We start from the raw sequence: 23,215 nt of genomic DNA, 5'->3' as shown, positions 1-23,215 counted from the left end.
CAATGAGTGTCAAGCCGGTATTCTCTTACTAGTAACCATAACGACAGTGACCAACTTAATATTAAAGATGGTGACGTCCATAAAACTGAAAAGTATGATCACTTTTGACATGACAAGAGACTAACTGAACCGCGAGTTCATCCATCAAAACTTCATGAACCAACAGCAGCATGTAAACACGCGCTAGCCGGAGACTTTAACCGTTGTACTCGCATGTCACGTCCTTTGCAACGTCTCGCGCATGACACGGCATTTGAATTTGGAAAAGAAACACAAAACTGACGGGATCCGCTCCGGTGGAGAACAGTGACTGAATCTAACACCTTCAGATGACACACAGCTCATACCTCTGTCGCAGTAAGTTAACAAAAGCCAAACTACACACAAAAAACCTTAGCAGAGCGGCTCTCTCGCACTGTATAACATGACAGACAACTAGTTGTCCAGGGTTACGTTTCCCGAAAGCATCCATAGTTCGCTTAGGGAAACGCATCCCAGTGCGGTTCCATTCACACAAATATTCCGAAAATGCGGTTGTGAGTCCTGAAAATATACAGGTGTGAGTTCGGTTATAGAATGCGGTTGTCACTCCCGTAAATCACCGTACTGTGTGTGAACGTAACCGTATTAAGGACTCAAATACAGGACTGACAACCGTATTCTGCTGCTGTGTGAACATGGCCTTTGTTGATCCTGGAACAACATTGCAATCAACCAGTCAGATTTGAGGGACAAGTTTACAGTTTATTTCAAGTTTAGGCTTATAATCAGGGTTAGGTGCTTCTACATCAGTGTTATTCGCATCATTTCCCTCTGATTTTAGGGATAACTTATGGGTAGGGTTAGGTTTAGGGGTAGGCAGGTCCGGATTTACCTCATATTGTGACAGGAAAAAAAGTTTGACTGTGTGGGTTTGACTCCAAAGGCTGGGTGGAGTTATTATGTTTGACTGACAGTTTGAAGAGCCAATGGAGTTATGAGGTTTAGCACAAGCTCTTTTTAACTCTTTTCATTGGTTAAAAACTTAGAACAAAATTATTTCTCCTCATTGTAATTGCCCCCCCTGGAAGTGCAAGCATAGGCACATGCCTAGAATGTCTATGCATAAATCCGGCCCTGTGGGTAGGGATACAGTTATAGGATTACATTTTCACACAGGAATGTTGTTCCAAGATCAACAAAATATGTTGACCCAGGAACGCGTCTAACTCGGCAAAATCAGGACGTGCGTGATTGGGTGAAAAATGGCGCTTTGTCTCCATCAAGTGTTTATTGTGTATACCTTGACATTACATTCTAATGTAGATGTCTGATTCTCATTAGAAGCATGACAGCTACCTGAGAGAACATGATTTACTTAAATGGACATCCATAACTGACCATTTAATTCTCAGCAGGCACCATAAATCCTCTAGAGTCATTAGAGAGATTTATGTGCTCTTTCTATCTCTTAGGCCTCGCTCACATTCCAGTGAAATGAGGATTGTGTTGTTACAAGCATTCATTGGCAGAGAAATGATCATTTCCTGCTCATGGCTTGTTTTTTGCAAGATAAGACATAGAATGGGAGTGTTTCCCATAGCTGCTTGCACACAGTAAAGGCAAACAGTTTGGAGAGAAATGCACATTCTGCTTTAGATTATTACAATGAAGGTAAGCACTCTTGATTTTTCAATAGGTTAATTTCTACATCATTTTAATGGACCATTAAATACATGTTTTTAAAGTTTGATGCTTTAAGTTTAACTTAAGTATAGCCTTATTGTCAAGCTTAATGCAATATTAATCAAATGCATTTTTTATTATTTAACTGTGTGATATTTCTGTAGACAAGCACAAAATTATTAGCAGGAAAACTTTCTTAATTTAACTTTGTTCTCAGTGTTTATTCCTGCATGGAGTCTTTTTTGTCTCTCTGTTATTGTCAGCAGCAGTTACACAGTAAGTAACTGAAAACTCTTTTGCCTTTATAACAAATATACTTTATTTTCTGTTGCTTTTTGAGCAATAAATATTTGATGTAGTTCAGTTTAGTTGTTTTGAAATAGGTCTATAAGTATATCCATCCATCCATCCATCCAACTCACTTTAGATTAAAGTGTCTAACAAATGTTTATGTATTTGCTATTTATTAACTTTTTTTAATTTATTTTGTCTATTTAATATATTTCAGTTTCTTCTAAAATGAAATGCATTATAGATTTAATGTTAGTATACAACACACAGTGTACATAAACAGAGACCTTAAAAAGTTTTTGGACACTGAAGACACAATTAAAAATGTCATTGCATTATATAACATCATAACAAAATGTCAAACTGAAAGTAAAACTGAAAGTAAGTTTCTCAAGAATGTATTAAAACGGTTCCATGCATGATAAAACTAAAGTTTTTTTTAAATTATTATTTTTATAAATGAATTTAAATGCTTTGTGGCATATTCATAGTAAAATTGATGAACTACACCTGTGATTACTATACTACTCAAAAAAACTACACCCTTGTGATCTTGAGGAGAACTGACTTGAGACCAGTTGATTAAAAGTCATTGCAAAGTCAGTTCTGAGAAATGAGTCAGTGTCATTTGGTTTGACATTTTGATATGTAATGTAAAATTATCCAAATACTTTTTGTGGCCACTGTACATATTTGATGTTTGTGAAGACTTTCATTGAGCTTGCTCCTGAATCAGTGCAGTGAGGTCCATTAGGTCTGTGTCTGAACCTGTGCACTGCCAGTGGGGACCCTGGTCCCCTGAAAGCTGGTCAGCCTGCGATGGCTGCTCCAAAACACAGGTGAGACTAGAGTGTTTTGTTTTTGACCGTTTTAACATGTGTCATTGTAACAGTGTGTACATATAGTACACTGCATACATTTGCTGAAATGCAGTTGCAGTATCTGTATACTGACATGTGAGGCACTTTCTGGGGACGTTACAGTCACAGATCCGCTCCATTGCAGTCTACTCTCAGTTTGGTGGCCAGCCTTGCACTGGGAGTTCAACCCGCACACAATCCTGTATAGCAACTCAGGTCTGTCCTCTAGAGGAGGGCTGTGGAGAACGGTTCAGATGCCAGTCCGGTAATTATTTTGATACATTTCCACTTTTTCCTATTTGAAAGGTATTAGAGTAATTTCTTTCTCTTAAGGAAAATGTATCAGCCAGTCTCTGGTATGCAATGGAGATCATGACTGTGAAGATGGCTCAGATGAGCAGAAATGTGACGGTAAAGAGATCTGTGACTTGCAAAAACCTCCACCGAATGTAGAGCTCACTGGTCAAGGGTAATCTAATGATATCTGCTGTCAGCTTGTTTCTATATTTAATTCAACAATGCATTCATATGATCAAAAACACACACCCGAATCTCTAAAACCACTATTATTGTGTGTGTTTGAACTATAGGTTTGATGCAGTGAGGGGAGAGGCAAGAGGAACAGTTATCAACACTAAGAGCTTTGGAGGTCTGTGTAGAAGGACCTTCAGTGGAGACCATATGGACCTATATAGACTTCCCCAAAGTGTCCTCAGATACACTTTCCAGGCAATTGAAATTTCACAATTTACTACACTAACATAAAAATGACTGATTAGTAAAAGAAGAACAGATGTTACTAATGCAAGAGAAGAATCTGGGAATTTCTAAAGAAAAAAAAAAGGAAAAATCTTTCTAACAAAATACTCTTTGGTCTCAATGTCCTAATTTGTGTTTGCCAGGTCACAGCAAAAAATGATTTTACAGATGAATCCTATAGCAGCTCCTGGCACTACATCAATCACAAAGAAAAACATTCAAAAACAACAGGCACAGATTACGGGCATGATGATTATGTCTTCCATGATGAGCTGTTTCAGTCACAGGTACTGTATGCTAAAGCATATTCACTATATAATATAGACTTTCATATAACACTGGGTTAATGTAATATTGGGTTTCTTCCATATTTCCATGTCTTTATCCTAGGTTAGTAATTAATCCTGGCCCATAGGGTTCTATACATTTAACATTCTTATTTGCATATGTATTAGGTTAATACAGTTGATTGGTGAAGTACAGCATCGAGCACGTGACCTGTGTTAAAAGTCGGCATGAAATGGACGTTGCCATAGTATTTTATTCCCTATTGTGATGTATATCCAAATGAAACGGCTTCTTGAACAAGAAAAAATGTAGGACGGGACTTGATTTTGTCCATCATCAATTGATTGGATGGTTGTGTTTTGTCCCACCCTCTCGCCAGTAATCATGTCATCAGAGAAGAGAAGATATATTTTTATTCAGGAGTTCACACTTACAAATGATTAGATAGAATAAAAGTATGCGTATTTGGCGTGCTTCAGGCTCCGAGCTCGGAATGCCACCCGAACCCAGAGTACTCCCCCATATCTTTGGTTAGGATAGTAACCAGGCAAGTGTGAGGAGACGGGGTGGTGGAGGGATGCAGAAAAAACTATCGAGGAACATATGGCGCTTTTCCACTGCATGGTACAGTTCGGTACGGCTCACTTTTTGGCGCTTTTCCACTGCATGGGTACCACCTCAGTTGAGGTTCCAAGCATTCCATACCAATACTAAATGTGACATGTAAACACTGCAGATCACTGATTGGTCAGAGAGAATCATCACTACCAGCGTCATTGCATTTGAAACACGAGACACCAAACCCGCTAGATTTAAAGAGTCAGTAACAGCCACCGCAGTATCATTTGTTCACACGACTATTTTTAAACAACTTGATTTAAACGACCGTTGCATGCAACTTGAAAAAAGAAATGGCTGTATCGTGGTCAGTAGATGATGTGCAGATTCGTTAGTGGCCGAGGAGCGGATCCACGGCAATAAAGGCGGCGCAACTATATCAGTCTATAATCCCACCCACTTTGAAGCGGTACTAAACTGCAGTGGAAAAGCAAACCGAATGTAAAGCGAGCTGAGCCGTGCCGAACCGAGCCTAGTAGTACCATGCAGTTGAAAAGCGTTGGTGAGTCGCTACATATTTATAGGCCTCCTCTTTTGCTGATTGGGTAGATCATTTGAATGTGCTCCTCCCGAACTTTGTTAATAAAATATCATTTAAAGATTACGACGGCACATGAATTAAAAAAAATAAAAAATAATGATGTGCATGGATAAATAATTTATAATAAATATTGCAATATAGAATTGACTTTTTGTTTTAAATCGTAATGTGTTTGCTGTCGCTGTTCAATATTTTTAACATTTTCCCATTAGACGCTAAAAATTAAACACAGCCCTGTACGAAGTTCATGAATAATACATGAGGTAAGTGCTGAGGCATTTTAGGATTGGTTGTCTGTTGCTAAACAAATCCATGTGACATTCTAGCACCATGTCGCTTCACTGTTCTTTTCCACCTCAAAAGTTAAGGTTAAAGTCAGCATGAAAGGAAAATTGTTTTCTAAATGCAATGTTACAGATCTTATTGTGAACAATTCATCTGTGTATATACTCCATTTTTAAAAAAAAAAAATCATAAATGTCATATATCATATCATAACTCGATCTTCCAGGGAAATGACAGAATTCTCTTTGTGACATGCAGTACTTCTCTAATCATTTAGTCTGCTTAAATCTCATCCATGTTCATCTGCCTCCACTTTTGAGTGCATCTCTAAATCCAATCAACAACTAATGCATAGAAGTCCCCGCCCCTACATTTTTCTTTTTCTTTTCCCCTATATCTGTCGCTACTTCTGTTTCATTGTGACTTTAAAATCGGTATTAACCCCTTTCAAAATAAAAGTTTTTCTTATCCCTTAATGTGGCTTGGTAAATCTTTACAATAAGGTTAGATTCATTAACATTAGTTATTAGACAGCTATAATGAACTAAACATACTTTTATTAATACTGTTATATTTCAATTAATCAATTGATAATTTATATTTACGATAGTATATTTATAAAATAACAGTTTAATCAATTTTGTAAGAAAAAAAAAGTTCACAAGCATACATTTTAACAAATTAAATCTTTTTCTTTCTTTTTTTAAAGTGTTACCAGTTAACCTTGGGTTTTAGACATTAATTTAAGGTTAAGTGCCTAACAATCTCTGAATTTGCTGTGGCTTTTAATTCTTTTTAAGCCATTGAGAACACAGGCCAAAATATTTAAATATGAAACTGTGTTCACCCTTCAGTCCAAAAATCTGCTGATCATGAAGAGTGATGTGGATGTTGCCCAGTTCCAGAACCAGGCCCCAGAATATCTTCCACTTTCAGAAGAGTTTTGGAAAGCTCTGCTCTCCTTGCCTGTTGCATACGATTATGCGGCCTACTGCAATGTGCTGGAGAGATTTGGGACCCACTATATTTCAGAGGGCACTCTTGGGGGCCAGTTTAGATTATTCATGGCTGCCAGCCAAGATGTCATGCGTAAATTGCGTAAGTGACCTATATGTCACATATTCATTTCACTTGAGAAGAGTATTTGCCATTCAAGTTCATTGCATTGTCCAACAATTGTCTGTTGTCTTCTTTTTTACCTAGAAACTGTGCAAAGAGACTATAATCATTGTGTCAAAACGTCCCATTCGATCCTGTTTATCATCAGGTGGACCACAGAAAAGTGCACTGAACAAACTTATAACAATGTCCTATCCTTTTGTAAGTCATTTAAGAAAAAGAAAGGAAAATCAAACCATAAATGAAACTTTCTTTTACTTTACTTTTCTTTTACTTTCTTTTACTTTTCTGAAACTTTCTTTTACTTTTGGGAGACAATGGCACTAAATTATACATGCATATGTGATACTTTCATACTAATTTCTGTAAACACCCTATGTACTGTACAATAATATTCAGTTATGTGTTCAAAATGTTTCCCAAACAGACCAAAGCATACCAAAAAATGACATGTCCACAAATATTATTGGCGGAGCTCCTGGATTTATTGCACAGTTGTCAATGTTAGACAAAAACACACCCCTGGAGAATGGCAGGATGTTTTCCCAGTGGTCGGGTTCAGTAAAGGTCTTTCCAAAAGTCATCAAAATGAAGGTTTGTTTGGAAATATATATGGTTTGCTATCATAGCATGCATAATTGAATTTGGAGCCTTTGTTAGCTTACCATAAACTGACACATATGCATAGGACCACATGCAATGATTTCATTATATGTGTGAATTTCTGATTTGTTCAGATCAGATCTCTCCATGAGCTGGTGAAAGAGGTCCCGTGTGCAGGGGTGAAGAAGCATCACTTAAAGCGTGCAATTGAGACTTACCTCAACGAGAAACACCCATGCCACTGCAGAGAATGCCAGAACAATGGCCTGCGTGTGCTTGACAATGATATCTGTAAGTGTGTCTGTAAACCAGGCACCAAAGGCCAGGCGTGTGAGCAGGGGACACCAGAAGATGAACAACCAGGTACAGAAATTGTTACATTAAAATTATATAGATCGGGGGTTTTCAAACTTTGATTTTACAGACCCCCAACTCATACGAGTTGATGAATTTGTACAATTTAATTCATACAAAAAGATGATTTTTAGAAAAAAGGATGAAGCAAAACGTATGATCATATGGATTTGCCACCAATTCGCAAAAAAAATTCAATATTTATGAATTGCCATGAGTGTGTATTACATCTTCTCTAATGGCAGCTGTATATTTTCATATATAATGATCTTTTTACATTAAATTACTGTATATTTTTTCTACCCATCTTTACTGTTAGGTGTATAAACATGATGCAAAAAACAACATGGCTTTTAATAGAATAAATATTATAATCTCATGAGTTAGTCTTTAGAAAGCAGAATGAAATAGTGTCAAATTATTTTGTATATTATATTATATATATAAAATATATCTTGTGTATTTTATTTTATAAATGTATATTTTATTAATTTAACTTTATTTATTTGTAAATTGTAATTTATTTTAATAATAATAATTATTATAATAATAATTTAATTACAATTATTCTGCTATTTAGTGGATGTTCATGTCAGGTTGGGAATGTGCAGTAAATATGAACATACTCCAATTTTTTTTTTTTAAATTATACAATTCATTCAAGGTTACCCTTTATTTCAATGGTCCACATTACACATTCTACTAAATATAAGTAACTTTGCAACTACATGTCAACTAACTCTCATTATAAAACGGTTAGTTCCTGTCTTTGATTCTGATTGGTCAATAGCTGTGTTTTATTCACGATAAAACACGGCTATGACCGCTTCACCCAACGGTTCTGTGTATCACTAAACAACACCCTTAGCAACCTCTCTTAGCAAAGTAAACTGTTTGTTCTCAATTGATATTGTTCATTAAAGCTTACTGTATTTTGTAGAAGAGTGTTGTTAGAAAGAGATCGATTGAGTGAGTTTATTACCTGCATTCATTTTTAGCATTTTCCTTCAGGTCAGTCCTATGTTCGTAATAAAAAATCTGTTTAAATGTCCGATGTATCATCTTGTCCTTTTAACATTTAAGGGGTTTTCCGTGACTGACAGCACTAGTCAAAGCATTTGTCAGTTTCGTCTTGTTCCGTGTTCACAACAATTCAGTCTTTTCAATGTAAAAGTATTCGCTACTGACTGACTGACACTCATAAAGACAGTCTTTGCCGCCATCTAATGGCGTAATAATGTAACTTCTGTTGCTGTTCACGGTCAGGGACTATTTTTTCCTTCAGAAGGAAGGCTTTTAGTGAAAGTTTACTTCATGAAAGTTGCACTGCTACTTATTTTTGGCTTTGTGTGGTAACCGTTTTATAAAAGCAATAAGGTACTCAAGGCTAGTGCTGTATCGTGAATAAGTCACAAAGTCACAACGCAAAGCGGAGTGCCTGCAACCCCTTCAGCCGTAATTATTCAAGATACAGCACAGCCTCTCGTACCTTAATGCTTACTTAAAGTATTAGTAGGCTGGTTAGAGTTAGGTGTTAGGGTTCAGGTTAGTAAAATAAATTGACATGTATCTTCAAAGTTACTTATAGTCAGTAGAATGTTTGTTGAGGACCATCAAAATAAATTGTGGTTCTACTTTATATTAGGTGGCCTTAACTACTATCTACTTACATGGGGAAAAAAGTACAGTGTACTTTATTGTGTTTATATTGTATTGCAAAACACTTTTGCTGCAATTGAGGTGGGATACGATTAAGATTAGGACAGGATTGGTGGTATGGGTAGGTTTAAGCATGGGTTAAGGTTTATGGAAAGGGTCAACAACAGTGTAATTATAAATGTAATTACAGAAATTAATTACAGATGTAATTACATGCAGGTATTTTTTAGGTATAATGTACAAATGATTAATCTAAATGTAAGTACATAGTAGTTAAGGCTCCCTAATATAAAGTGGGACCTAAATTGTTCGCAGTTATTAAGCAGACAGTCTACTGATAGGCTACTCAAATGACTTGTAGTTCACATATAGTTGCAAAGTTACTTAGTAGAATGTCTAAACTGGACCTGTTACCTTTTAAAGTGTAGCTTAAGTACCTAAATAGTTTTTGGGGTCACTGTGCTTGTTTTTGAGCGTCCAGTTAATATCTTTGTATCTTAGGAGTGATCCATGGAGACTGGGCTTGTTGGTCTTCATGGAGCACCTGCAAGGAAGGACAGAAAAGCCGTAGCCGCTCCTGCAGTCGTCCCGCTCCTTCAGGCGGCAGGGACTGTATTGGGAATGCTGTGGAGACGACAGCCTGTGATGATGCAGAGGAATTAGATTACCTACGGTGAGGAAGGTCACTAGCCTGTTCAAAAGCCGTTATAAGCTGTTCTCTGCAAGGTGCTAGAGACAGAGTGAATGATACTGTGCAACAACACTGCCACTATGTGGAAGCCTGACTTATTGGTTTTGACCTATTTTCAGTACAATGGAGCCTCACTGCTTTGATGATTCAGTCAGACCCAGGAAGAGTTGTAGAACACCGCCCTTCCTAGCTAATGGGTTTGTTTTGGTAATAATGATTATTTGAAATATTCTTCACTCAACTGTGATTGAATATGTATTCGTAATGTGTTGTAATGTTATTCTCTTCTGCTAATTGCAGTACCCCAAAGATGAATATCCAGTGGGCAGTAAGATTGAGTATGCATGTATTGAAGGCTATCATTTGATTGGAAATCCTATAGCAGAATGCCAAGAAAATCTAGACTGGTTGCGAAATCAAATGGAGTGCAAAAGTAAGTGTATATGACATTTTGGAGATGTTGTATGCTGATGTTAGTATCCATTTTCAGTGTATTTTGAGTTCTATTTTGATGGTGTGTTAATCATTACTATGTACTTCTTTGTGATTATTCATTTTTCATAAAAGAATTAAATGATATAAGTACATAATATGATATCTGTAGTTTTCTATTATGTGTTATGAATTATGTATATAATTATCATTTAATATTATTTATTACATTTTAGAGAAATATATACATATGTATGAAATACATATACTGTATATATTTCATATATACTTAATTAATTCATTAGTAAGTCATTAATTAGTTCATTTTTTTAAATGATTTATATTTCATATAAATATTAAATGATATAAAAACTATAGTTTTGAAAGGTGTATTTAATGTAATGTATATAATAATTGTTATTTTTTTTATGATTTTAAATATGCATATTTAGAGAAACCATAAATACTTAATGAATGATTCATTAGTAAGGAACTTATTTGAGATGAATTGTGTTTCATGTAAATATTAAATAATATAAATATATTATATAATAACTTATATGGCGTATAGTATGGATAAAGTTATTGTTTGTATCATTTATAGCCTAAGTTTTAGAGAAATAAGAAACAATGTTTCATTAAAACTATATGATATAAATACTTAATATAACTATATGTTTATATTAATAATTGTTAGCTTTCTTTAATTATTATTTAATTAAATGTTATTATTTTATTAATTAATTTTATTTACATTTTAATATTTAACATTTCAAAGATATGAGAAATAAACTGTATATATGTTTTATAAAAATGTTTGTTTGTCTGCAGACACAATGTGTGATCCACCTCAGCTTCCTCCAGATGTCACCGGAAGCCCATGGAAGCTTGCCTATGACATTGGTGAAGCTGTCTCACTCTCCTGTCCTGAAGGGAAGGTCAAAGAGGGTCCGGCTGAGATCCAATGCAACGCTGGCCTTTCCTGGTCACCGCAACCAAAAGAAACCAGGTGTCTCACAGGTACAAAACTAGTCTGGAAGCTGTGCTGTTTTGTACAGTAATTCAGAGTAAAGAAAATGTGGATAAACACATTACTTAGCTGTAATGGGAAGGGACAAGTCTTACAATGATGTCATTTGATTAAATGATCCATGAAAATGAAGAAAAGTAAAATTATATGATTTGTTTTCCACTAGTTTTTAAACCGACCACTGCGCCAGTGCAATGCCAGCCATGGGAAAACCTGGCAAAGGACAAATGTGTCTGTAAAGTACCCTATGAGTGCAAGTATGTTCCCAGACAGTCCACAGGAAGGAATTAGCATTAAACAACACAAATGCCATATAAAAAACACATACAAATGTCAGAAAAATACATTTATACAAAACCATCCACCAAAACCAACACATTTTGTTTTCAGTTTAATAAAATGTTGTGTTTTTTAAGGTCTTCCTTGGAGATATGTGCCACTGATGTGAAGCGCGGTCGGACACAGAGACTGAGTCTGTGTAAAGTACAGGCTATGCGCTGTCTGAGACACCAGTACACCCTTGCTGAAGACAGTGCCTGCCAGTGGCCACAACGCTCATCCACTGCTTGCCCACACTGCACCATCTGGGAGAGTTGTGATGGTGAGGGATTGTGAAATACAAGATAAAATAATGGCAGACATCATATCTGAATTATGATCTGATGGTCAGGACATTATTTGATCAAAAATACAGTAAAACAGTACAGCTGGATTTTCAGCAGGCATTACTCCCATCTTCAGTGTCACATGATTCAGAAATTAATATAATATGCTGATTTGGTGCTCAATTATTATCAGTTATTTTTGGTGCTCATTTATTAATAATGGTTCTTATTATTATCATTAATGTTTAAAACATTTTCTGCTGCTTAATATTTTTGTTCAACTCATGATACATTTTATTCAGGATTCTTTGATGAATAGAAAGTTCAAAAGAACAGCATTTATTTAAAATAGAAATGTTTTGTAACATTATAAATGTCTTTACTGTCACTTTTGATCAATTTAATGCATCCTTGCTGAATAATGCTGAATATTAATTTCTTTTTTTAATCTAACTTACCACTAACTTTTAAATAGTAGTGTATCAACAAAAATATTGTAAAAATATTGTTTCAACAAAAATATTAAGCCAACATTTCAATTCTGATAATAATGAGAAATGTTTCTTGAGCACCAAATCAGCATATTAGAATGATTTTTGAAGGGTCATGTGACACTGAAGTTGTTGAAAATTGTATTAACATTTCACAATTTCACTGTTTTGACTGTATTTTGCATCAAATAGAAAGCAAAAAAGACTTCTTTCAAAAACTAAACAAAATCTGACTTTCGACAAAACTTCCATGTTTAGTTTTACAACATAAATTACACACTGTCATACCCAAACGTGAATGTTTTTAAAACATGCACAATGCTTTAAAAATTCATGTTTGAGTTGACAGTGTAATTTATGTTGTAGAACAATTGTGAAAGTCACTTTAAGTAATGCTAGCCACAGAAATTGAAAACTGCCTTTCAAAAACCCATTCAAAGATTCCTGAGGGAACCCATGGCTTGAAAATATAAATTCTTGCTAATGTCTTTTTAAACCTGGTCAGGAAAGTGCCATTTTAAAGACTTAAAATGTTGTAACAATCATGTCGTTGTAGAGCAAACGAACAGCTGCCGTTGCAAGACAAGTGAGGAATGCTCATCCTTGGATGCTTGGATCCATGTGTGTGTGCAGCAGGAAGGAGCGTCTGCACCAGTGACAATGACAGAATGTGAGGCGGGCGTGAGGAAATGCAGCGGAGAGACTGTCCGCATTGTCAGCATTCAACCTTGTCAGTCATAAGCTTAGAGGCTCAGTAACTAATTAAACAGTGTAACCATATTATATGTTGAACTCTGGGAGGATTCCTGCCTTCGTTTTCAAAGGTTTGCAAAAAATTCAGATGGTTTGACAAGTGCAGTTTTCTTTCTTGTGTTGACATATTTTCTGTTAAAACAGGATGTTTGGAGAGGACAAAAGAATAGAGCGCAGCAGAAGTGATGCATTTTTGTAGGCCAGCCTGTAAGTTAGCATCACACTGGTTCCCTCAACAAAAACCCAATAAGATTTTTCCATTGGCTTTTGGATAATTGCAGAAAATAAGCTCTGTGACTAACAAACGTTTATGATTCGTACAATCGGCAGAATTAAAAAGCTAAATGTAGTCTATAAACAAACTACAACACAGGCACATGACTTCAGCGTCACCACCATTAAGCCTCAATCAGTCTTTATTTAAAAACATTTTCCCTGAGAGTTTTAACATGATTATAAACACAATGAGGCTGTGAAAGCGGACTATAGTGAGTAGATGATTTTTCCTTATTGGCTGATAACCTGTTAGCGTTCTACTGTACTGCCTGTGGTACACATACCTTTCAAAAGAGACCAAAACTATGCATATACTCCAAATGGTTCAAGAACGGCATGCAATTTACTTTGGGTATGCCTTTTAAGGGGTTTTGCAGGAATGATAAGGGGTTAATGTCCCCCACAACCCCTGTAGTCCCATTTAGCCAGTGGTTAGCAATAGCCATTTTCGAGACAAATAAAAGCTTTGAAAAATCACAAGGGGGTATTACTGATGTATTTTATGTCGTGGAAATGTGAAAATCAATCTTGAGCCAAGTAAGAATTTCACCACAGACCTTTTAAGCATTTAACCAAAAAACCATTCAAACCCCCCACTGACTTCAGTACAGTGGAACCTGAAGTGTTAAAATGCTAACTCGTTTCTGGGTTTTGGCCAACAAAAACACTTCATCCCTGCAGCACTCTATTGAAAAGCTGTGTAGTGCAGGATGTCATCAATATTTTGGTCTGTTGTCCCAGAAGCGAATTCACAAAAAAGTGAATTTTGTCAACATTTAGGACTAAGCTAGTGTATAGACAATCAATGTGTGTTAGCTTTGAGGCTAAAAGTCACGAAAACTCTCATTTCGATTTCTTGTAAAAAATTTTTTAAATCTTTATTTCATTATTATTTTTTTAAAGATGGGCATCATACCAAGACCAGCAAGAGACCAATTACTGCACAATTTCAACCATGTATTTCTGTAGACCTGTTCTGGACTTCTACTGGGCTCAGAACAGCATCCTATTCAGCCAGATTCAGACGTCCTGCCAAACTCCTGACAACCTGCCCAGATTCCGCCAACAGCTTGTCCAGAGTCAGCAGTGCAGCCAAATAATTAACCTGAAAACCGTGTCTATTCTTGTAAACAGTTTTTTTCTTCATTCTCCATTACTGCTTCCGCATTGCTTTGAGAAAGTAAAAGGGTAGGAACTGCTGCCAGGTGTGAATTTCACAGCCTCCCTATTAATGTGCAAACAAATCCAATTACCTATAACCGACTGAGATCCAAAAGTGATATTTTAATGGGAGACATTGTTTTTGTCCATTGAAATTAGAGCCTGTGACCTGTCAGAAGATTGTTCTGAGAATCGTGGATAATAGCATGGCTATCAGGTGGTTTTTATCTAAACAGCCTATATTTTTCAAATAGTTTCTCTGAAAAGAGGATAATATATATTCATAATGACTTATTTGATTTGATTTCTGTACCTTTTCTTAACTCGTCATGTTAAATAAAATATAATTTTTAATACAAGACACAAAGTTCCAGTTTTGTTAAATCATTAAAAAAAGGTTTATTACCAATGTAAAACGACACTGTGCCTTTTCATAAACACTACAGTATCTTCACCATGCCTGACACATTTAGAACTGTTATTAATAAGCAAGACCCATGCTGAGCCCCTCCAATCTGGACTTATATCACACCAGATGGATAGACATGCCATCCTTTACTGACAATCTCTTTAAAGGAATCACAGTTTTGAAAAATAATTCAGAGTGCTAGGTTTACATTGTATATGTACATCTCTAAAATTTCCATTTATAGATATATTCTTTATTTACAAAGGCTTCTTCAGGTATTTTATACTCCTAAAGGCTGAAACAAAAAGAAAAAAGTTACAGGATTTCGGTTTATGGAAGACTAAATAATACTGTAGTAAAAATATTGTAACAGCAAAAAAAGCAGAACAAAAGAAACAACAGATACCACATTCACTCATGTTGTGCAGTATTAAAAAAAAAAAAGCATCGTAAATGTTTAGCATCATAACCTTTGCTCTAATTAGCACTCTTGAACGCCTCATTACAACACCTGTCTTGACAAAAAGCACAGCATATGAATTGTATGGATAAACATAGCTGTAGTCATACTACAAACCATTTTCTTTACTAAGCATAATGTAGACGAACATTCATTTAAAAATGATCAAATATTATATAGTGTTTGTATGACTACTGATGTTACACAGATATTACTATTTATTCTCATAGCAGTAGGAAATTGGACAGAACTCACCAAAAGAAAGCACTGGTTTTGGAAATGGCAGTAGTACTGTTGATTGGTGAGTGTCACACATTGTGAGGAAACAGTCATTTGTGACTGGATTCTGGGAGAGAGCTCTTAGCTGGACACCAGACAACAGAGGCCAAAGAAACGCCGCTTTCTCTGCCGGACCAACGGGTATGGCGTCAGATTCAACAAACTGCTGTCATCTGTGTCGAAACAAGAACAGATAAAGATAGAGATTAATACAGCAAACATTAAAGAATCATCTGTCCTTTCATTGGCCATTTTACATAAATTTAATGAAACATTATTTCTAATTCAACATGTTAAAGTTTACCAAACGTGTAACATTTTGTTACCATCTAGGCAACAGCTACAGTGTTTCTATCCAAGCTGCAAATTTCACAAGAAAATATGGCAAAAATAAATTGTAAATGTGAAAAAAATGGAAATATTGTGCCTTTTGTGGAAGCCACTGTATTAAATAATCTTAAGTAAGGTTATGCGTTCTTTCAAAAACAACAACAAAAAATCTTACAAACGTTTGTATGGTACTACAGATGAACAATTTGAGACTTTGCTATTATTGAAAGATTTTGTTTGATGAAATATGTTATTTTATGACCAAGTTTTCAATTAATTTTTCTGTTATATTAGCCAAAATAATCAGAAAGTGTTGAGATATTACCTTGGTTCTTCAGTGGTAAAGGCATTGTCTCCCTGAGTTTGCTTAGCAGATTTTTCATTTCTGTCATGTCCCTAGAACATTGAGGAACAATTTTTAGATTCAAACTGTCCGTTTATGAAGAAAAAACAGAGATAGAGATCATGTTGGGGCCATTCACACAGAATGCATTTTTGCAGTTAAAAACGTGAGACGCAGGTCAGTGGAGAAAAAAAAAAAAAAAAAGGTCAAGGTCTCAAATCCGGTCCTAGAAGGCCACTGCCCTGCAGAGTTTAGTTCCAACCCTAATCAAATGCACCTGAACAAGCTGCAGATAAGAAAATTGCAGATAGGTGAGTTTTATAAGGGTCTGAGCTAAACTCTGCAGGACAGTGGCCCTCCAGGGCTGGATTTGATGAACCCTGGTCTAGAGTAGTGTTAAAGTACTTCAGTACCAAGTTGGTACTGAAATTTTAAAATGCTTTGAGCGCTGTTAAGCGGATTCGTAAACACCTCTGATTGGCCATTGTATTCACGTGCTCATCAGATTGTGTGATTGGCTACAATGATTAATACATGATTGACAGTAATTGGCTACAATGATCAACGCTTCAAAAACATGTTGTAAATAGACATCAATGATGCTATTCACCAAGCGCTTACATAGATACACATGGGAGCATTTGAAAGCAGGCGTCTATCAGCAGATCGGTCTGCTGATAGACGCCTGCTTTCAAACGCTCCCGTTCCTGCTTTCAAATTCAAAAACTTCCGTGTGCTTTCAAACTCTCCTGAGCGTTGATCGTTGTAGCCAATCACAGACATATCTGTTGAGCGCGTGAACACAATGGCCAATCAGAGGTGTTTATAAATCCACTCAACAGCGCTCAAAGCGTCACATTTTTAAAATTTCAGTACCGACTTGAAATCGAAGTCGGTACTTTTGACAACACCCCATCAAACATTTGTCCGACAGCAACGTAGTATCCCTGGCCAAAAATAGTCGTGGTAGGACGGCATAAATCGGTAAAAATATGTAACACAGATCATTTCCTAAAAATGCATTCAGATACGTTTGTATGTCTACAATTCTCTGGGGTTGCAAATATAATAGTTACTTTGACTTTTAGCTATGAGTAGTTCAATATATAATTAATTAATAAGATAAGTCAAAGATGTCCATTCAAATTTCATTTTGGAACTATTTTTCAACCATGACGGGACATGTCAGAGGGACGTCTTTTCAATGGTCATTAAACGTCCAAATGTTTGCTGGGACTAGTCTAGAGACACGTTTTTTTTTTTTTTTAAAGTTGAACTTATTTTAACTTGAGTGCCGCGTTTTCAGAATTCAGCATCTTGCATGAGACACTGCAAAAGATGCAAGACGTGAGCGCAATGGTTAAAGATGTCCGTCTAGCGCATTTACATTGAAAGACAATGGAAAAGTAGCACAGTGGAATCTAAAAACGCGTTCTGTGTGAACCGACCCTTAAGCTGCTCAGACTATTGACCTCTCAATGTTCTCAATGTCTGTGGCCACCAGGAAATATGTCTGCGGACAGTCCGCTGGAGTGGAGGACGTGTCTTCCAGGATTGGGATGTCAGAGCTGTCCTCTTTCTTACTGTCAACCTTTGTAGCTCCTGAATAATGTTTCCCTGGAACACATACAGTAAGACATCACTGGCAGACTGTAGAGAAATAGAAATGGTCAAAATATGTCATGTCAAGATTTGACCCCAGGGCAACAGGGCTTTCTCCTGCTCCCAGAACATCCATATTTATTGTTTCCTATAAGCTCAAATCAGATTCAAATCACAGAAACTAGCAGTATCAACTCCTGCAAACATTAAGCCACTAGAAGGCTCTACAGTTGGACAAGCCAGGCTTCAACAACGTCAATTTCCTGTCGCTGACATGGATGTTTCCTGCTGAGAGCCCAGGGGCACCCTCACAGCATTACCTTTTCTGTGGAGCTGCAGGGATCCCAGCAGACATACAGACTTCAGCATCTCCGTTAGGTACATTTCCAGACAGCACTGCAGCTGGATGAAGAGGCGGCAGATCTCCGGATGTATTTCTCCATCTTCTGGGCTGTGAAAAAAGCATCAATAATGCATCTCAGAGTTCTGGCCCCGAGCCCTTGAGCTTCAACCTGTCTAATTTCTCACAAGTTACATATCCTTGCATTCATATGCCTCACAGTCCACAACAAGTGACCACTGACAGAAATCATAAGTCTTAGATACATTGTGGGCAATATAGCTAAAGCAAATATTTCTGTATTTTTCAGTCTTTTGATGATAATCAATACATTGGTTTTTATTATTTACGCTGAAACTGCTTAAAACTTCTGAAGGACCATCATTTCAACTAAACAGCCATTGTTGCCAAGTAGTTTCTAAATCTTTAATGTACAGTAGTTAAAACACAGTAAAAAATGTAAGTAAAAATAATCATGGCATGTCTTCAACACTAAATGAACAAAAGGAAGGATTATATTTAATGTGAACCGGATTTCTCACTGAGGCAAATTGAATGCAAATTGAGTTTTGAATTGATTCATTGAAATGGAAACGGCACTGATTCACAGAATTGAATCAAACTTACAAGCACTAACAAAAGGACCTTTAAAAGGACCATGGATCTAATTAAATGACACTGTCTTTATGCAACTTAATGGCCAAATATAAAGCCCATTGAAAACATGGCAATATTCAAGATGCCAGCAAAATTATTGGATGTTTGAATATTTCTGAGCAGCATGTTTACAAGGCTGTACAGACAATCTAGAGCTATAAACACATTAGCTCAGTGGCCAGTGAGAATTCTCAGAAAATCATATTTCTCAGAATCCTACGCCTGTAATTACTGCTCTGTAATTCCCAGGTGGAATGCTGTGGCATGGTGGATACTTTATTTTCCTGTTCTTGAATTACCTGGAACAGAGATATACCAAACCCATGTGAGATAAATCATGTAAAGTGTCCATCAGGCATACCCTTTGCCCTTTGTTCCCTTCTCTCTATGGTAAATTGTCATATTGTCTGTAACACTCACTTAATCTATTTAAATTCCAAATTTTTTTATCTATAAAAGTAGTAAAATTATGTGTAAAGGGACATTTCTCTCCATGTTCATGCACAGAGCAAGATATCATGATTCATGATGTAAATAGATCCACTGCTTTACCTCTGGTATATTATTACAGCACATTCATGCGACCAAAACACTACATTCATATTTTCTTGCTTTAATTGACAGAGAGGAAATAAAATGTTTTCTAGTAAAGAGCATTTTTGGAGGCTGTCTCAAAAAAAAAAAAAAAAATGTCATTTAATATGGATATGTGTTGACTAATCTAGAGCTGTAGTATCAGTTTATTGTGTTAAATATAAGTGTGTTAAAATAAAAACGTAATTTATGATAAATGCACAGTAGAAAGCAACATTTCTAACTTAATCATGTATTCTGCTCTCCAAACATAGCGCATGTTAAGCCAGTCAGAACTAGCTGATAATTATTAACTAAATGGTGCTGTGAAGTTTTGTTTTATCATATATAAAAAGCTACAATATAATTATATATGATATGATTTTATAGCTTGCATGCTTATAATATGTAATGGTTTAATTATGACTAGAGGTTTTCAACAGGGGGTCCATGACACCTAGGGGGCCCGCATGGGTACTGCATGCCAATTGTTGGTTGATAATTATTATTTAAAAAAAAAAAAAAAAAAAAATTAAATTAATTTAAAAAAGATGAAAATGTGTAAATAAAAAACAAAATATTCATTTTAAACAAAGCTAAAGAAGCTAAAGTTTAGCTAAATGTCTCATTGGCCCGCCCACGTTTTTATATTTGTATCTCATTGGCCCGCCCACAATTCAATATTTGAAAATTATGATATTGTACATAAATATGTTTTTACCCTGATATTGCAGAAAGGTTTTGATGTGCGGTCCGTGCCATCTCACAGCCTTTTGTGCGTGTCTTGTGCATTTCCGCACGAAGAGAGGGACAATCAGTGGAAATCTCTCCAATAGAGATAACCAACTCCCTATAGAGGGCCACAAGTGTATTGAACTCCTGGACAACCTGATGGAAGAGAGAAAAACAAAAGCAAACAAACTGAGAAAATATAGGGCTCACAAAACCATTTTAACCTTGAAAATGTATGGAGCAGATAAATAAAATGTGACTAAACATTGATGAAATGACATGTATCCAACTTATCAAGACATTTTTCATTTTAAACAGAGAATGTCACAAAAACAGGCTATTCGTTGGAAAGCAGTGCCTCAGGCGACAGATGCTCATGCCATTTTATCAATATTTGGTAGAAATGATAAGCATTCAATGGCAAGCAGTTTTAACATTTATGCCTTTAGCAACTGTTTTTATGTTACTAACGCCGAGGGCTGAAATCACATTCGGGGGTGGGGGGTTGTCGGAGCTGGGTGGTCCCCTTTGGATGAAACTGTGTTCCTCCCTCTCGGTTGAAATTGTGTTCCGGGGCGGGGTGGTCAGAGAAAAAGTAGGGTACGCTACAGATTAAAATACAGAGGTACGTACCGGCCCACTTCGAGCACGGCTTGTAAGTAATCCCATAATGACTACTATGTTTATTTAACTTCACTAGTGATTATTCATTTAATATTAGTACTTATTTCTATATTGACTAGTATCTATTCAATATAGTAACTAGCACTCACTCACTACCGAAGTCCCTTTAAAGCAATTCATTTCACTCGGCGGCCATCTTTGAAAACACCTCTCGGGCAGCTATTTCAGTCATGCAAGTACAGCCTATATCTCTTTGAATGGGGAAACATCAAAATATCCAAAGCTGTTCAACAAGCTTACGAGCTTTTCATATTTGAAATCACTAGTGAAATCTGAACACAAACCGTCCCATAAATGTTTTTTTTTTTCCCTTATGCTCGAATAGCATTAAAAACTTATATTTTTAGACGGGTCCAGCCAATGCACATGTGTAGTCCTAAGCATGCGTCTCAGAACACTGACTGTTTCTATAGAAACTGGAGCTTATAAAGGCAGCTGCGGTGAGGCGTTGACTTTACCATTTTATTTAGAGGCTTTGCTTATAGTAAAAGTGACATGTTACTCTTACATTGTTCTTGGAAACATATAGCATATTTTTGTTGTTGAAATATATGGGGATCTGTGGTTCAGGGGTTACACGGCACCGTTTTCAACTAAAAACGGAAAACTTTTTATGCGTTTTGGCCGTTCATTTACACAACAACAGCGTTTTGGTGGCCTGAAAACACAAACCTTTGAAAACGGGTTTCAAAGTGCAAGTTTTTGAAAAAGGTCTCCATGTAAACAACAAAAACGTGTGTCTGTGAAAACGATGACGCCATGCACATGCGCATTACATGTTCAGTCTATAGTGTTTCATCACCATCTAATGGATTGCCAGCAGAATACAGCGTTTTCATTTTCACGAATTCGTATGTTTTTGTATGCAGAAAACTCAGAGGAAAAACTTCTCCTTTTTAAGCATTTCGTTGTCGTGTAAACGTACCCTCAGATGTCAACTAATTTCAACAAGGAGGTAAAGCTGTAAAATGTAGCCTACTAGAAGTAACCATACAGAATAGTCAGTAAATTAAAAATACTGCCAGCATTAATAAACAATTGGAATACATATTAGAACATCTGATATTTGCACCACAGATCGACATAAAATTCAATGTCAAAAATTCAAGCCAACTCAATGTTAAAACGGCTTGCCACTAGCTTTCTGCCTGTTCATGGGGCAAAGACTCCTCAAACACAACACATGAGCTTTAAAAATGTGCTCGCAGTTTTAGCCCAAAATAGAGTACTAAATCCTACAGCTCACTCCATGCCATAATCTGTCAAATGAAGCATTGTTTCTGGAAAATCAGTCAGAAAAAAGGAAGCTGGAACTACCGCCGCACCATAGGACAAGTCACAAACCTCCAAGCCAAAGCATTCATTTTTTAACGTCCCTAGTGTCGCATTATACATTTAGGATGTGGGCACTTGCAGAACCCTGCGTGAATTTTAAATAGTGGTTGAACAATCAGCAGGATTCATAGTGAAATAATGCTGTGGGTCATGACGCAGGCATACGCACCATTCTGCAGTCCGCTACGGCACGCAGAGCTTCGCTGCTCTCCCGGCGCTCCGACTCTCTGGACGGGGGCTTACTGCCGATCTGGAAAATGGTCCCGGCAGTTCTGGGGCGGTTTTTGCGCCCATTCGGTGCAGAACTCATGCATACACATCAAGTGAAGAAACTGCCCTGATATAAAATGCTGACTGATCAATATACTGCCACTCGTTTGGTAAATTTCTTACTCAATTGATCGATCTGCCCGTGTCTTGCTCCTGGATTCTCTCCGCATTGCCACAATGCAGAAGCCGAGTCACCTTCATTCACTCCAGCAGAGAGCTGAAGTGTCCTTGCAGGGTTTCGTCTTCTTCAGCAGAGAGAAATGCGATAACAAAGAACCAGATGCAAACATGTCTTGATGCCCCGTATAGTCCCTCAACGAAGAAATAATAGCTGCTTGTAAACGAAACACCTCCCCGCGACAATAATCGCTACTTGAGATAGACTATGTGGCGCAAGTTGAAATGATAAACTCTATATGGCGTTTATTGAGAGTAGGTAGCAGAAGGTGATCTAAGAGCGCTATTCTAACCTTGATAGGTGCAGTTGCTTGAGGCATGACGTGGTTGAACACACTGCACTCTCATAGGATGAGAATACTAATGCAATAGATTCACCAACTCACCAACTCAGATTCACCAATCTCAAATGAATCTTATTAAACATTCATAAAAGTAAAGTATCTACTTACGGTTGGTTATTAGGAAATGCTCTATTCGTGGTTGAATCATACTGTTTATTGTAATGAATCCTAATTGTATAAAAAGCAAGAAGAGCAATTA

The 23,215-nt window shown here is 36.6% G+C and overlaps 2 protein-coding genes across 5 annotated transcripts; one reads left to right on the top strand and one right to left on the bottom strand.

The window, feature by feature from the left end:
• The first annotated feature begins 1,547 nt into the window (after positions 1–1,547).
• On the top strand, positions 1,548–14,830 carry c7a (complement component 7a). Of its 2 annotated transcripts, XM_051903880.1 has the most exons (18): positions 1,549–1,653; positions 1,883–1,941; positions 2,693–2,795; positions 2,940–3,081; positions 3,150–3,285; positions 3,407–3,545; positions 3,719–3,862; positions 6,162–6,405; positions 6,511–6,627; positions 6,854–7,020; positions 7,164–7,392; positions 9,544–9,715; positions 9,853–9,940; positions 10,034–10,166; positions 10,997–11,185; positions 11,362–11,452; positions 11,612–11,796; positions 12,848–14,830. In XM_051903880.1, the coding sequence occupies exons 1-18, from the start codon at positions 1,648–1,650 to the stop codon at positions 13,030–13,032; spliced, it is 2,529 nt and encodes an 842-aa protein (XP_051759840.1). In that variant the 5' UTR covers positions 1,549–1,647; the 3' UTR covers positions 13,033–14,830. The 2 variants fall into 2 exon arrangements, with proteins under 2 accessions (XP_051759841.1, XP_051759840.1); XM_051903881.1 differs by lacking the exons at positions 11,362–11,452; positions 11,612–11,796; positions 12,848–14,830 and having other exon boundaries at positions 1,548–1,653; positions 9,853–9,930.
• On the bottom strand, positions 13,117–23,011 carry rgs7bpa (regulator of G protein signaling 7 binding protein a). Of its 3 annotated transcripts, none has more exons than XM_051903882.1 (6): positions 22,395–23,011; positions 20,196–20,362; positions 18,225–18,355; positions 17,775–17,919; positions 16,285–16,355; positions 13,117–15,802 (listed from the first exon to the last, which is right to left on the bottom strand). In XM_051903882.1, exons 1-6 carry the CDS (start codon positions 22,533–22,535, stop codon positions 15,711–15,713), a joined length of 747 nt encoding a protein of 248 aa, XP_051759842.1. In that variant the 5' UTR covers positions 22,536–23,011; the 3' UTR covers positions 13,117–15,710. The 3 variants fall into 3 exon arrangements, with proteins under 3 accessions (XP_051759842.1, XP_051759844.1, XP_051759843.1); XM_051903884.1 differs by lacking the exon at positions 22,395–23,011 and adding an exon at positions 19,134–19,200 and having other exon boundaries at positions 20,196–20,335; XM_051903883.1 differs by lacking the exon at positions 22,395–23,011 and having other exon boundaries at positions 18,225–19,200; positions 20,196–20,335.
• Between the last annotated feature and the right edge of the window lie 204 nt (positions 23,012–23,215).

Source organism: Ctenopharyngodon idella, chromosome 8, assembly GCF_019924925.1.
Source record: "Ctenopharyngodon idella isolate HZGC_01 chromosome 8, HZGC01, whole genome shotgun sequence".
Taxonomy (NCBI): domain Eukaryota; kingdom Metazoa; phylum Chordata; class Actinopteri; order Cypriniformes; family Xenocyprididae; genus Ctenopharyngodon; species Ctenopharyngodon idella.
Note: the sequence above shows the minus strand (reverse complement) of the source record. Positions and strands in the feature narration are given on the sequence as shown.